General features: G+C 52.9%; 1 protein-coding gene across 1 annotated transcript in view; it reads right to left on the bottom strand.

The window, feature by feature from the left end:
* LOC134346734 (nitric oxide synthase 1-like) overlaps positions 1-14,768 on the bottom strand; it is a 70,910-nt gene that overhangs the window by 13,287 nt on the left and 42,855 nt on the right. Inside the window, exons 19-20 of the mRNA XM_063048308.1 lie at positions 1,401-1,591; positions 739-908 (exon numbers count right to left, since the gene is read on the bottom strand). Of these exons, the coding sequence (XP_062904378.1) occupies positions 739-908; positions 1,401-1,591 (361 nt within the window). The remainder of the gene's footprint in view (positions 1-738; positions 909-1,400; positions 1,592-14,768) is intronic.

Here is a 14,768-nt window from a genome sequence, read left to right as displayed (position 1 = left end):
GAGCAGTCAGATAATGTCCGGGGAAACAGTCAGATACCAGCGAGTGGAATCAGTAGGTCACCACAGTGGGAAACAGTCAGACATCTGCCAGGAGAAACAGTCGATACCACCAGGGGAAACAATCATACACTGGCCGTGGTAAACAGTCAGATACTGACCAGGGGTGGCAGTCACATACCAGTGGGGTAAACAGTCGGACACCGGCCGGGGAAACATACAGACACTGGTTGGGGGAAATAGTTGGACAGCTCTGGCGGAAACAGTCAAATACTGGCTTGGTACACAGAGCAGAAATTGATAGTCAGGCACCACCAGGGTAAACAGTCAGACACCGGTCGGAGGAAACAGTCAGACACCAACTGGGAGCACAGTCAGATTCCAGCTGGGGCTACAGCCACACACTATCTAAGGATTCAGACACCGGCTGGGATACAGCCAGTCAGCAGCCAAGGGTACAATCAGACAGCGACCGGGGCTAGTCTCAGTCACCAGTAGGTGTACAGTCAGACAACAGCTAGCCACTAGCCAAGATGCGGTTGGGTGTCATCTGAGAGTGTCAGACACTGGAAACAGCAGTCAGATGCCAGGCAAGATACAGTTGGAGCTAGATGGGGGGGGGTACAGTCAGATGTCGGAGGGAGTACAGTCAGACACTGTCCCACGAACTGAGTGAACCATTGCCCATCGTACCCGCAGAGTGACCCCTCACCCTTACCCTACCGTGACCCTGCCTCTGACCTGACTCAGGGTCTCCAGCTGCTGCCTGTCTGTGGGATCCTCAGCCAGCTGTGCCAGGAGCTGTAGGAAGTCCGGGCTGGGAGGGGTGCTGATGTCCAGGAAGAGTGTCAGGGCCTGTGTCACGGTACAGGCGGGCAGGCGAGAGTCTTGTACCCAGGTCTGCTGATATCCTGTGGGGGGTGGGGGAGGGAGAGAGAGAGAGGGGGGTGTCAGTCCACCATCCACTGCAGGACTTCACAATGGTCACCAGGTACTTAACCTCCTCCTCACTGGGTATTTAACTCTTACCTCGCTGGGTATTTCACTCTTTCCTCACTGGGTATTTAAGTCTCTCCTCACTGGGTATTTAACACCATCCATGTTAACAATATAACCCTCCTCCACAATAGGTATTTATCCCTGCCCCTCCCAGTAGGTATTTAAATCTCCTGAGTATTTAAAGCCCTTCTTGCAAAAGCAGTTAACTCTCCTGCCGAGGATTTAACAAGGACACGTTTACTTTGAGTGCTACCACACTTCAGTGTGCAATGCCTTGATGGATCTGACAAACAGGCTAATACGCTGACGTCAGGAAAGAGGACCCGCTGGAACTTCGGAAAACCATGAGGAGAGGTCCCAGGGTCCCAGTCCGGGGTCAGGACGGGTCCGAGCTCTGCACCCACCTTGCCCTTGGAGCCTGTGTTGCAGCCTCTGCAGACAGACCAGGTTGTTGTGGAGAGGCAGATCCTGCAGCCGTTCCAGCAGCCGCTCCACCTCGGCCTCGCTGTTGGCGGGGTGGATGCCCACGTGGTCCCCGGGCTGGTAGCTCAGCTCCACGCCGCTGACTCTCAGACGCACCAGGATGGTTGACCGCCTGGGGGGAGGGGGGGGTCGGTGTAGACAACAGACACAGCGACTCAGTACCCCCAAGTGCTCATCACCCCCAGCCATCCATCGTGCGTCCATTCCCCACGGGCTGCCCTGCCTGGCCCCCAACCCCATTCCATGCTGGTGATCCGACCCCCACCTGTCTTGTGGTCAGTGGTCCCAGCACACCTGGGGCAGAATCAGCCCCACTCCAGCACTCCCTGATCCGTCCCCCACCTGTCCTGTGGTCAGTGGACCGAGCACACCCGGGGCAGAATCAGCCCGACTCCAGCACTCCCTGATCCGTCCCCCACCTGTCTTGTGGTCAGTGGTCCCAGCACACCCGGGGCAGGATCAGCCCCACTCCAGCACTCCATGATCCGTCCCCCACCTGTCTCATGGTCAGTGGTCCAGACACACCCGGGCCAGGATCAGCCCCACTCCAGCACTCCCCGATCCGTCCCCCACCTGTCTCATGGTCAGTGGTCCAGACACACCCGGGCCAGGATCAGCCCCACTCCAGCACTCCCTGATCCGTCCCCCACCTGTCTTGTGGTCAGTGGTCCCAGAACACCCGGGGCAGAATCAGCCCCACTCCAGCACTCCCTGATCCGTCCCCCACCTGTCTTGTGGTCAGTGGTCCAGACACACCCGGGGCAGGATCAGCCCCACTCCAGCACTCCCTGATCCGTACCCCACCTGTCTCGTGGTCAGTGGTCCAGACACACCCGGGGCAGGAACAGCCCCACTCCAGCACTCCCTGATCTGGCCCCCCACCTGTCTTGTGGTCAGTGGTCCCAGCACACCCGGGGCAGGATCAGCCCCACTCCAGCACTCCCTGATCCGTACCCCACCTGTCTTGTGGTCAGTGGTCCAGACACACCCGGGGCAGGATCAGCCCCACTCCAGCACTCCCTGATCTGGCCCCCCACATGTCTCGTGGTCAGTGGTCCCAGCACACCCGGGGCAGAATCAGCCCCACTCCAGCACTCCCTGATCCGTACCCCACCTGTCTCGTGGTCAGTGGTCCAGACACACCCGGGGCAGGATCAGCCCCACTCCAGCAATCCCTGATCCGTAACCCACCTGTCTCGTGGTCAGTGGTCCAGACACACCTGGGGCAGGATCAGCCCCACTACAGCACTCCGTGATCCGGCCCCCACCTGTCTTGTGGTCAGTGGTCCAGACACACCCGGGGCAGGATCAGCCCCACTCCAGCACTCCCTGATCCGTCCCCCACCTGTCTCGTGGTCAGTGGTCCAGACACACCCGGGGCAGGATCAGCCCCACTCCAGCACTCCCTGATTCTGAATTTTATATCGGGTCGGGGGGAGAAGAGTCTGCGATGCAGAGAATCAGCATACCGGCATGTCCCAGACGGTGACAACACCGGAGGATAGAGTGGTGAAGGTGTTCGTTCTGACAGTGACAACACCGGAGGATAGAGTGGTGAAGGAGATGTTCAGTCTGACAGTGACAACACCGGAGGATAGAGTGGTGAAGGTGTTCAGTCTGACGTTGACAACACTGGAGGATAGAGTGGTGAAGGTGTTCAGTCTGACACTGACAACACCGGAGGATAGAGTGGTGAAGGTGTTCAGTCTGACGGTGACAACACCGGAGGATAGAGTGGTGAAGGTGTTCAGTCTGACGGTGACAACACCGGAGGATAGAGTGGTGAAGGTGTTCAGTCTGACAGTGACAACACCGGAGGATAGAGTGGTGAAGGAGATGTTCAGTCTGACGGTGACAACACCGGAGGATAGAGTGGTGAAGGTGTTCAGTCTGACGGTGACAACACCGGAGGATAGAGTGGTGAAGGTGTTCAGTCTGACAGTGACAACACCAGAGGATAGAGTGGTGAAGGTGTTCAGTCTGACGGTGACAACACCGGAGGATAGAGTGGTGAAGGAGATGTTCAGTCTGACGGTGACAACACGGGAGGATAGAGTGGTGAAGGTGTTCAGTCTGACACTGACAACACCGGAGGATAGAGTGGTGAAGGTGTTCAGTCTGACACTGACAACACCGGAGGATAGAGTGGTGAAGGTGTTCAGTCTGACGGTGACAACACCGGAGGATAGAGTGGTGAAGGAGTTCAGTCTGACGGTGACAACACCGGAGGATAGAGTGGTGAAGGAGATGTTCAGTCTGACGGTGACAACACCGGAGGATAGAGTGGTGAAGGTGTTCAGTCTGACAGTGACAACACCGGAGGATAGAGTGGTGAAGGTGTTCAGTCTGACGGTGACAACACCGGAGGATAGAGTGGTGAAGGAGATGTTCAGTCTGACGGTGACAACACCGGAGGATAGAGTGGTGAAGGTGTTCAGTCTGACACTGACAACACCGGAGGATAGAGTGGTGAAGGAGATGTTCAGTCTGACGGTGACAACACCGGAGGATAGAGTGGTGAAGGTGTTCAGTCTGACAGTGACAACACCGGAGGATAGAGTGGTGAAGGTGTTCAGTCTGACGGTGACAACACCGGAGGATAGAGTGGTGAAGGAGATGTTCAGTCTGACGGTGACAACACCGGAGGATAGAGTGGTGAAGGAGATGTTCAGTCTGACGGTGACAACACCGGAGGATAGAGTGGTGAAGGAGATGTTCAGTCTGACGGTGACAACACCGGAGGATAGAGTGGTGAAGGTGTTCAGTCTGACGGTGACAACACCGGAGGATAGAGTGGTGAAGGTGTTCAGTCTGACAGTGACAACACCGGAGGATAGAGTGCTGAAGGTGTTCAGTCTGACGGTGACAACACCGGAGGATAGAGTGGTGAAGGAGATGTTCAGTCTGACGGTGACAACACCGGAGGATAGAGTGGTGAAGGTGTTCAGTCTGACAGTGACAACACCGGAGGATAGAGTGGTGAAGGTGTTCAGTCTGACAGTGACAACACCGGAGGATAGAGTGGTGAAGGAAATGTTCAGTCTGACGGTGACAACACCGGAGGATAGAGTGGTGAAGGTGTTCAGTCTGACGGTGACAACACCGGAGGATAGAGTGGTGAAGGTGTTCAGTCTGACGGTGACAACACCGGAGGATAGAGTGGTGAAGGTGTTCAGTCTGACAGTGACAACACCGGAGGATAGAGTGGTGAAGGTGTTCAGTCTGACGGTGACAACACCGGAGGATAGAGTGGTGAAGGTGTTCAGTCTGACGGTGACAACACCGGAGGATAGAGTGGTGAAGGAGATGTTCAGTCTGACGGTGACAACACCGGAGGATAGAGTGGTGAAGGAGATGTTCAGTCTGACGGTGACAACACCGGAGGATAGAGTGGTGAAGGTGATCAGTCTGACAGTGACAACACCGGAGGATAGAGTGGTGAAGGTGTTCAGTCTGACAGTGACAACACCGGAGGATAGAGTGGTGAAGGTGTTCAGTCTGACGGTGACAACACCGGAGGATAGAGTGGTGAAGGTGTTCAGTCTGACAGTGACAACACCGGAGGATAGAGTGGTGAAGGTGTTCAGTCTGACAGTGACAACACCGGAGGATAGAGTGGTGAAGGTGTTCAGTCTGACAGTGACAACACCGGAGGATAGAGTGGTGAAGGTGTTCAGTCTGACAGTGACAACACCGGAGGATAGAGTGGTGAAGGTGTTCAGTCTGACGGTGACAACACCGGAGGATAGAGTGGTGAAGGTGTTCAGTCTGACAGTGACAACACCGGAGGATAGAGTGGTGAAGGTGTTCAGTCTGACAGTGACAACACCGGAGGATAGAGTGGTGAAGGTGTTCAGTCTGACAGTGACAACACCGGAGGATAGAGTGGTGAAGGAGATGTTCAGTCTGACGGTGACAACACCGGAGGATAGAGTGGTGAAGGTGTTCAGTCTGACGGTGACAACACCGGAGGATAGAGTGGTGAAGGTGTTCAGTCTGACGGTGACAACACCGGAGGATAGAGTGGTGAAGGTGTTCAGTCTGACAGTGACAACACCGGAGGATAGAGTGGTGAAGGTGTTCAGTCTGACGGTGACAACACCGGAGGATAGAGTGGTGAAGGAGATGTTCAGTCTGACAGTGACAACACCGGAGGATAGAGTGGTGAAGGTGTTCAGTCTGACGGTGACAACACCGGAGGATAGAGTGGTGAAGGTGTTCAGTCTGACGGTGACAACACCGGAGGATAGAGTGGTGAAGGTGTTCAGTCTGACGGTGACAACACCGGAGGATAGAGTGGTGAAGGTGTTCAGTCTGACGGTGACAACACCGGAGGATAGAGTGGTGAAGGAGATGTTCAGTCTGACGGTGACAACACCGGAGGATAGAGTGGTGAAGGTGTTCAGTCTGACGGTGACAACACCGGAGGATAGAGTGGTGAAGGTGTTCAGTCTGACGGTGACAACACCGGAGGATAGAGTGGTGAAGGAGATGTTCAGTCTGACGGTGACAACACCGGAGGATAGAGTGGTGAAGGAGATGTTCAGTCTGACAGTGACAACACCGGAGGATAGAGTGGTGAAGGTGTTCAGTCTGACAGTGACAACACCGGAGGATAGAGTGGTGAAGGTGTTCAGTCTGACGGTGACAACACCGGAGGATAGAGTGGTGAAGGAGATGTTCAGTCTGACAGTGACAACACCGGAGGATAGAGTGGTGAAGGTGTTCAGTCTGACAGTGACAACACCGGAGGATAGAGTGGTGAAGGTGTTCAGTCTGACGGTGACAACACCGGAGGATAGAGTGGTGAAGGTGTTCAGTCTGACGGTGACAACACCGGAGGATAGAGTGGTGAAGGAGATGTTCAGTCTGACGGTGACAACACCGGAGGATAGAGTGGTGAAGGTGTTCAGTCTGACAGTGACAACACCGGAGGATAGAGTGGTGAAGGTGTTCAGTCTGACGGTGACAACACCGGAGGATAGAGTGGTGAAGGTGTTCAGTCTGACGGTGACAACACCGGAGGATAGAGTGGTGAAGGTGTTCAGTCTGACATGACAACACCGGAGGATAGAGTGGTGAAGGTGTTCAGTCTGACATGACAACACCGGAGGATAGAGTGGTGAAGGTGTTCAGTCTGACAGTGACAACACCGGAGGATAGAGTGGTGAAGGTGTTCAGTCTGACGGTGACAACACCGGAGGATAGAGTGGTGAAGGTGTTCAGTCTGACAGTGACAACACCGGAGGATAGAGTGGTGAAGGAGATGTTCAGTCTGACAGTGACAACACCGGAGGATAGAGTGGTGAAGGTGTTCAGTCTGACGGTGACAACACCGGAGGATAGAGTGGTGAAGGTGTTCAGTCTGACGGTGACAACACCGGAGGATAGAGTGGTGAAGGTGTTCAGTCTGACGGTGACAACACCGGAGGATAGAGTGGTGAAGGTGTTCAGTCTGACGGTGACAACACCGGAGGATAGAGTGGTGAAGGTGTTCAGTCTGACGGTGACAACACCGGAGGATAGAGTGGTGAAGGTGTTCAGTCTGACGGTGACAACACCGGAGAATAGAGTGGTGAAGGAGATGTTCAGTCTGACGGTGACAACACCGGAGGATAGAGTGGTGAAGGTGTTCAGTCTGACGGTGACAACACCGGAGGATAGAGTGGTGAAGGAGATGTTCAGTCTGACAGTGACAACACCGGAGGATAGAGTGGTGAAGGTGTTCAGTCTGACAGTGACAACACCGGAGAATACAGTGGTGAAGGTGTTCGTTCTGACAGTGACAACACCGGAGGATAGAGTGGTGAAGGTGTTCGTTCTGACAGTGACAACACCAGAGGATAGAGTGGTGAAGGAGATGTTCAGTCTGACGGTGACAACACCAGAGGATAGAGTGGTGAAGGAGATGTTCATTCTGACGGTGACAACACCGGAGGATAGAGTGGTGAAGGTGTTCAGTCTGACGGTGACAACACCAGAGGATAGAGTGGTGAAGGTGTTCAGTCTGACAGTGACAACACCGGAGGATAGAGTGCTGAAGGTGTTCAGTCTGACGGTGACAACACCAGAGGATAGAGTGGTGAAGGAGATGTTCAGTCTGACAGTGACAACACCGGAGGATAGACTGGTGAAGGTGTTCAGTCTGACAGTGACAACACCGGAGGATAGACTGGTGAAGGTGTTCAGTCTGAAAGTGACAACACCGGAGGATAGTGTGGTGAAGGTGTTCAGTCTGACAGTGACAACACCGGAGGATAGAGTGCTGAAGGTGTTCAGTCTGACGGTGACAACACCAGAGGATAGAGTGGTGAAGGTGTTCAGCCTGACGGTGACAACACCGGAGGATAGAGTGGTGAAGGAGATGTTCAGTCTGACGGTGACAACACCGGAGGATAGAGTGGTGAAGGTGTTCAGTCTGACACTGACAACACCGGAGGATAGAGTGGTGAAGGAGTTCAGTCTGACAGTGACAACACCGGAGGATAGAGTGGTGAAGGTGTTCAGTCTGACACTGACAACACCGGAGGATAGAGTGGTGAAGGTGTTCAGTCTGACGGTGACAACACCGGAGGATAGAGTGGTGAAGGTGTTCAGTCTGACAGTGACAACACCGGAGGATAGAGTGGTGAAGGTGTTCAGTCTGACAGTGACAACACCGGAGGATAGAGTGGTGAAGGTGTTCAGTCTGACAGTGACAACACCGGAGGATAGAGTGGTGAAGGTGTTCAGTCTGACGGTGACAACACCGGAGGATAGAGTGGTGAAGGAGATGTTCAGTCTGACGGTGACAACACCGGAGGATAGAGTGGTGAAGGTGTTCAGTCTGACGGTGACAACACCGGAGGATAGAGTGGTGAAGGTGTTCAGTCTGACAGTGACAACACCGGAGGATAGAGTGGTGAAGGTGTTCAGTCTGACAGTGACAACACCGGAGGATAGAGTGGTGAAGGAGATGTTCAGTCTGACGGTGACAACACCGGAGGATAGAGTGGTGAAGGTGTTCAGTCTGACGGTGACAACACCGGAGGATAGAGTGGTGAAGGTGTTCAGTCTGACGGTGACAACACCGGAGGATAGAGTGGTGAAGGAGATGTTCAGTCTGACAGTGACAACACCGGAGGATAGAGTGGTGAAGGTGTTCAGTCTGACAGTGACAACACCGGAGGATAGAGTGGTGAAGGTGTTCAGTCTGACGGTGACAACACCAGAGGATAGAGTGGTGAAGGAGATGTTCAGTCTGACGGTGACAACACCGGAGGATAGAGTGGTGAAGGTGTTCAGTCTGACGGTGACAACACCGGAGGATAGAGTGGTGAAGGAGATGTTCAGTCTGACAGTGACAACACCGGAGGATAGAGTGGTGAAGGTGTTCAGTCTGACAGTGACAACACCGGAGGATAGAGTGGTGAAGGAGATGTTCAGTCTGACGGTGACAACACCGGAGGATAGAGTGGTGAAGGTGTTCAGTCTGACGGTGACAACACCGGAGGATAGAGTGGTGAAGGTGTTCAGTCTGACGGTGACAACACCGGAGGATAGAGTGGTGAAGGTGTTCAGTCTGACACTGACAACACCGGAGGATAGAGTGGTGAAGGAGATGTTCAGTCTGACAGTGACAACACCGGAGGATAGAGTGGTGAAGGTGTTCAGTCTGACAGTGACAACACCGGAGGATAGAGTGGTGAAGGTGTTCAGTCTGACGGTGACAACACCGGAGGATAGAGTGGTGAAGGAGATGTTCAGTCTGACAGTGACAACACCGGAGGATAGAGTGGTGAAGGTGTTCAGTCTGACAATGACAACACCAGAGGATAGAGTGGTGAAGGTGTTCAGTCTGACACTGACAACACCGGAGGATAGAGTGGTGAAGGTGTTCAGTCTGACGGTGACAACACCGGAGGATAGAGTGGTGAAGGTGTTCAGTCTGACGGTGACAACACCGGAGGATAGAGTGGTGAAGGTGTTCAGTCTGACAGTGACAACACCGGAGGATAGAGTGGTGAAGGTGTTCAGTCTGACGGTGACAACACCGGAGGATAGAGTGGTGAAGGTGTTCAGTCTGACGGTGACAACACCGGAGGATAGAGTGGTGAAGGTGTTCAGTCTGACGGTGACAACACCGGAGGATAGAGTGGTGAAGGTGTTCAGTCTGACGGTGACAACACCGGAGGATAGAGTGGTGAAGGTGTTCAGTCTGACGGTGACAACACCGGAGGATAGAGTGGTGAAGGTGTTCAGTCTGACGGTGACAACACCAGAGGATAGAGTGGTGAAGGTGTTCAGTCTGACGGTGACAACACCGGAGGATAGAGTGGTGAAGGAGATGTTCAGTCTGACAGTGACAACACCGGAGGATAGAGTGGTGAAGGTGTTCAGTCTGACGGTGACAACACCGGAGGATAGAGTGGTGAAGGTGTTCAGTCTGACGGTGACAACACCGGAGGATAGAGTGGTGAAGGAGATGTTCAGTCTGACGGTGACAACACCGGAGGATAGAGTGGTGAAGGTGTTCAGCCTGACGGTGACAACACCGGAGGATAGAGTGGTGAAGGTGTTCAGTCTGACACTGACAACACCGGAGGATAGAGTGGTGAAGGTGTTCAGTCTGACAGTGACAACACCAGAGGATAGAGTGGTGAAGGTGTTCGTTCTGACAGTGACAACACCGGAGGAGAGAGTGGTGAAGGAGATGTTCAGTCTGACGGTGACAACACCGGAGGATAGAGTGGTGAATGTGTTCAGTCTGACGGTGACTACACCGGAGAATAGAGTGGTGAAGGTGTTCAGTCTGATGATGACAACACCGGAGGATAGAGTGCTGAAGGTGTTCAGTCTGATGATGACAACACCGGAGGATAGAGTGGTGAAGGAGATGTTCAGTCTGACAGTGACAACACCGGAGGATAGACTGGTGAAGGTGTTCAGTCTGACAGTGACAACACCGGAGGATAGTGTGGTGAATGTGTTCAGTCTGACAGTCACAACACCGGAGGATAGAGTGCTGAACGTGTTCAGTCTGACGGTGACAACACCGGAGGATAGAGTGCTGAAGGACGTGTTCTTTCTGACAGTGACAACACCGGAGGATAGAATGCTGAAGGTGTTCAGTCTGACCGTGACAACACAGGAGGATAGAGTGGTGAAGGTGTTCAGTCTGACCGTGACAACACCGGAGGATAGAGTGCTGAAGGTGTTCAGTCTGACCGTGACAACACCGGAGGATAGAGTGGTGAAGGTGTTCAGTCTGACAGTGACAACACCAGAGGATAGAGTGGTGAAGGTGTTCAGTCTGACAGTGACAACACCAGAGGATAGAGTGGTGAAGGTGTTCAGTCTGACAGTGACAACACCGGAGAATAGAGTGCTGAAGGTGTTCAGTCTGACAGTGACAACACCAGAGGATAGAGTGGTGCAGGAGTTCAGTGTGACAGTGACAACACCGGAGGATAGAGTGGTGAAGGAAATGTTCAGTCTGACGGTGACAACACCGGAGGATAGAGTGGAGAAGGTGTTCAGTCTGACGGTGACAACACCGGAGGATAGTGTGGTGAAGGTGTTCAGTCTGACAGTGACAACACCGGAGGATAGAGTGGTGAAGGAGATGTTCAGTCTGACGGTGACAACACCGGAGGATAGAGTGGTGAAGGTGTTCAGTCTGACACTGACAACACCGGAGGATAGAGTGGTGAAGGAGATGTTCAGTCTGACGGTGACAACACCGGAGGATAGAGTGGTGAAGGTGTTCATTCTGACGGTGACAACACCGGAGGATAGAGTGGTGAAGGTGTTCAGTCTGACACTGACAACACCGGAGGATAGAGTGGTGAAGGTGTTCAGTCTGACACTGACAACACCGGAGGATAGAGTGGTGAAGGTGTTCAGTGTGACGGTGACAACACGGGAGGATAGAGTGGTGAAGGAAATGTTCAGTCTGACGGTGACAACACCAGAGGATAGAGTGGTGAAGGAGATGTTCAGTCTGACAGTGACAACACCGGAGGATAGACTGGTGAAGGTGTTCAGTCTGACAGTGACAACACCGGAGGATAGTGTGGTGAAGGTGTTCAGTCTGACAGTGACAACACCGGAGGATAGAGTGCTGAAGGTGTTCAGTCTGACGGTGACAACACCAGAGGATAGAGTGGTGAAGGTGTTCAGCCTGACGGTGACAACACCGGAGGATAGAGTGGTGAAGGAGATGTTCATTCTGACGGTGACAACACCGGAGGATAGAGTGGTGAAGGTGTTCAGTCTGACACTGACAACACCGGAGGATAGAGTGGTGAAGGAGTTCAGTCTGACAGTGACAACACCGGAGGATAGAGTGGTGAAGGTGTTCAGTCTGACACTGACAACACCGGAGGATAGAGTGGTGAAGGTGTTCAGTCTGACAGTGACAACACCGGAGGATAGAGTGGTGAAGGTGTTCAGTCTGACACTGACAACACCAGAGGATAGAGTGGTGAAGGTGTTCAGTCTGACAGTGACAACACCGGAGGATAGAGTGGTGAAGGTGTTCAGTCTGACACTGACAACACCGGAGGATAGAGTGGTGAAGGTGTTCAGTCTGACACTGACAACACCGGAGGATAGAGTGGTGAAGGTGTTCAGTCTGACGGTGACAACACCGGAGGATAGAGTGGTGAAGGTGTTCAGTCTGACACTGACAACATCGGAGGATAGAGTGGTGAAGGTGTTCATTCTGACGGTGACAACACCGGAGGATAGAGTGGTGAAGGAGATGTTCAGTCTGACGGTGACAACACCGGAGGATAGAGTGGTGAAGGTGTTCAGTCTGATAATGACAACACCAGAGGATAGAGTGGTGAAGGTGTTCAGTCTGACACTGACAACACCGGAGTATGGAGTGGTGAAGGAGATGTTCAGTCTGACAGTGACAACACCGGAGGATAGAGTGGTGAAGGTGTTCAGTCTGACGGTGACAACACCGGAGGATAGAGTGGTGAAGGTGTTCAGTCTGACAGTGACAACACCGGAGGATAGAGTGGTGAAGGAGATGTTCAGTCTGACAGTGACAACACCGGAGGATAGAGTGGTGAAGGTGTTCAGTCTGACGGTGACAACACCGGAGGATAGAGTGCTGAAGGTGTTCAGTCTGACGGTGACAACACCAGAGGATAGAGTGGTGAAGGTGTTCAGTCTGACGGTGACAACACCGGAGGATAGAGTGGTGAAGGTGTTCAGTCTGACACTGACAACACCGGAGGATAGAGTGGTGAAGGAGATGTTCAGTCTGACAGTGACAACACCGGAGGATAGAGTGGTGAAGGTGTTCAGTCTGACAGTGACAACACCGGAGGATAGAGTGGTGAAGGTGTTCAGTCTGACGGTGACAACACCGGAGGATAGAGTGGTGAAGGTGTTCAGTCTGACGGTGACAACACCGGAGGATAGAGTGGTGAAGGTGTTCAGTCTGACGGTGACAACACCGGAGGATAGAGTGGTGAAGGTGTTCAGTCTGACGGTGACAACACCGGAGGATAGAGTGGTGAAGGTGTTCAGTCTGACAGTGACAACACCGGAGGATAGAGTGGTGAAGGAGTTCAGTCTGACGGTGACAACACCGGAGAATAGAGTGGTGAAGGAGTTCAGTCTGACACTGACAACACCGGAGGATAGAGTGGTGAAGGAGATGTTCAGTCTGACAGTGACAACACCGGAGGATAGAGTGGTGAAGGTGTTCAGTCTGACAGTGACAACACCGGAGGATAGAGTGGTGAAGGTGTTCAGTCTGACGGTGACAACACCGGAGGATAGAGTGGTGAAGGAGATGTTCAGTCTGACAGTGACAACACCGGAGGATAGAGTGGTGAAGGTGTTCAGTCTGACAGTGACAACACCGGAGGATAGAGTGGTGAAGGTGTTCAGTCTGACACTGACAACACCGGAGGATAGAGTGGTGAAGGTGTTCAGTCTGACAGTGACAACACCGGAGGATAGAGTGGTGAAGGAAATGTTCAGTCTGACGGTGACAACACCGGAGGATAGAGTGGTGAAGGTGTTCAGTCTGACAGTGACAACACCGGAGGATAGAGTGGTGAAGGTGTTCAGTCTGATGATGACAACACCGGAGAATAGAGTGCTGAAGGTGTTCAGTCTGATGGTGACAACACCGGAGAATAGAGTGGTGAAGGTGTTCAGTCTGACGGTGACAACACCGGAGGATAGAGTGGTGAAGGTGTTCAGTCTGACGGTGACAACACGGGAGGATAGAGTGGTGAAGGTGTTCAGTCTGACGGTGACAATACCAGAGGATAGAGTGGTGAAGGTGTTCATTCTGACGGTGACTACACCAGAGGATAGAGTGGTGAAGGTGTTCAGTCTGACGGTGACTACACCGGAGGATAGAGTGGTGAAGGAGATGTTCAGTCTGATGGTGACAATACCAGAGGATAGAGTGGTGAAGGTGTTCAGTCTGACGGTGACAACACCGGAGGATAGAGTGGTGAAGGTGTTCAGTCTGACGGTGACAACACCGGAGGATAGAGTGGTGAAGGAGATGTTCAGTCTGATGGTGACAACACCAGAGGATAGAGTGGTGAAGGTGTTCAGTTTGACAGTGACAACACCGGAGAATAGAGTGGTGAAGGTGTTCAGTCTGATGGTGACAACACCGGAGGATAGAGTGGTGAAGGAGATGTTCGACCTGCTTGTCTACATGGGTCAGGTTATGGAGTATAAAGTTTGATATCTGATGCTGCAACGTTGCACAGTGGCAGGTCGACATGAACTCTGGACAGCCCTGCATGTAGTTTGGGCTTGATTACTAATTTGTTTGATACAGCATTGTAGGGCTGTAGGAGCAGGTCCTGTACTGTTCCAGCACCCTTCCTCTGGCAGCTCATTCTGGATACAGACCACTATCTACGGACAAGCAAATTGCCCCTCAATGTCCTATTAAATGTTTCCCCTCTCATCTTAAATCTACATCCTATAGATTTTGATTCGCCAACCCTGGGAAAAAGACTGAGTTGATTCAGCGTATCTGTGCCCTCATGATTTTATGCACTTCTACAACATCACTTCTCAGTCTCCTGTACTCCAAGGAGTGAAAACCCAGGCTGTCCCACCTGTCCCCCAAACTCAGTCCCTGGAATTCTGCCAGCTTCCTGAGGCACCCTTTCCACTTGAATAACATCCTTCCTCTGGCAGGCTGGCCAATACTGAACACAAAATTCCGAGTGGGGCCTCACTAGTGTCCTGTAGAACTGCAGTGTGACCTCACATACTTCTATTGATTGAAATGCAGCACAGCCCTTCGAGCC

The sequence above is a fragment of the Mobula hypostoma genome, chromosome 5 (assembly GCF_963921235.1).
Source record: "Mobula hypostoma chromosome 5, sMobHyp1.1, whole genome shotgun sequence".
Classification (NCBI taxonomy): domain Eukaryota; kingdom Metazoa; phylum Chordata; class Chondrichthyes; order Myliobatiformes; family Myliobatidae; genus Mobula; species Mobula hypostoma.
Note: the sequence above shows the minus strand (reverse complement) of the source record. Positions and strands in the feature narration are given on the sequence as shown.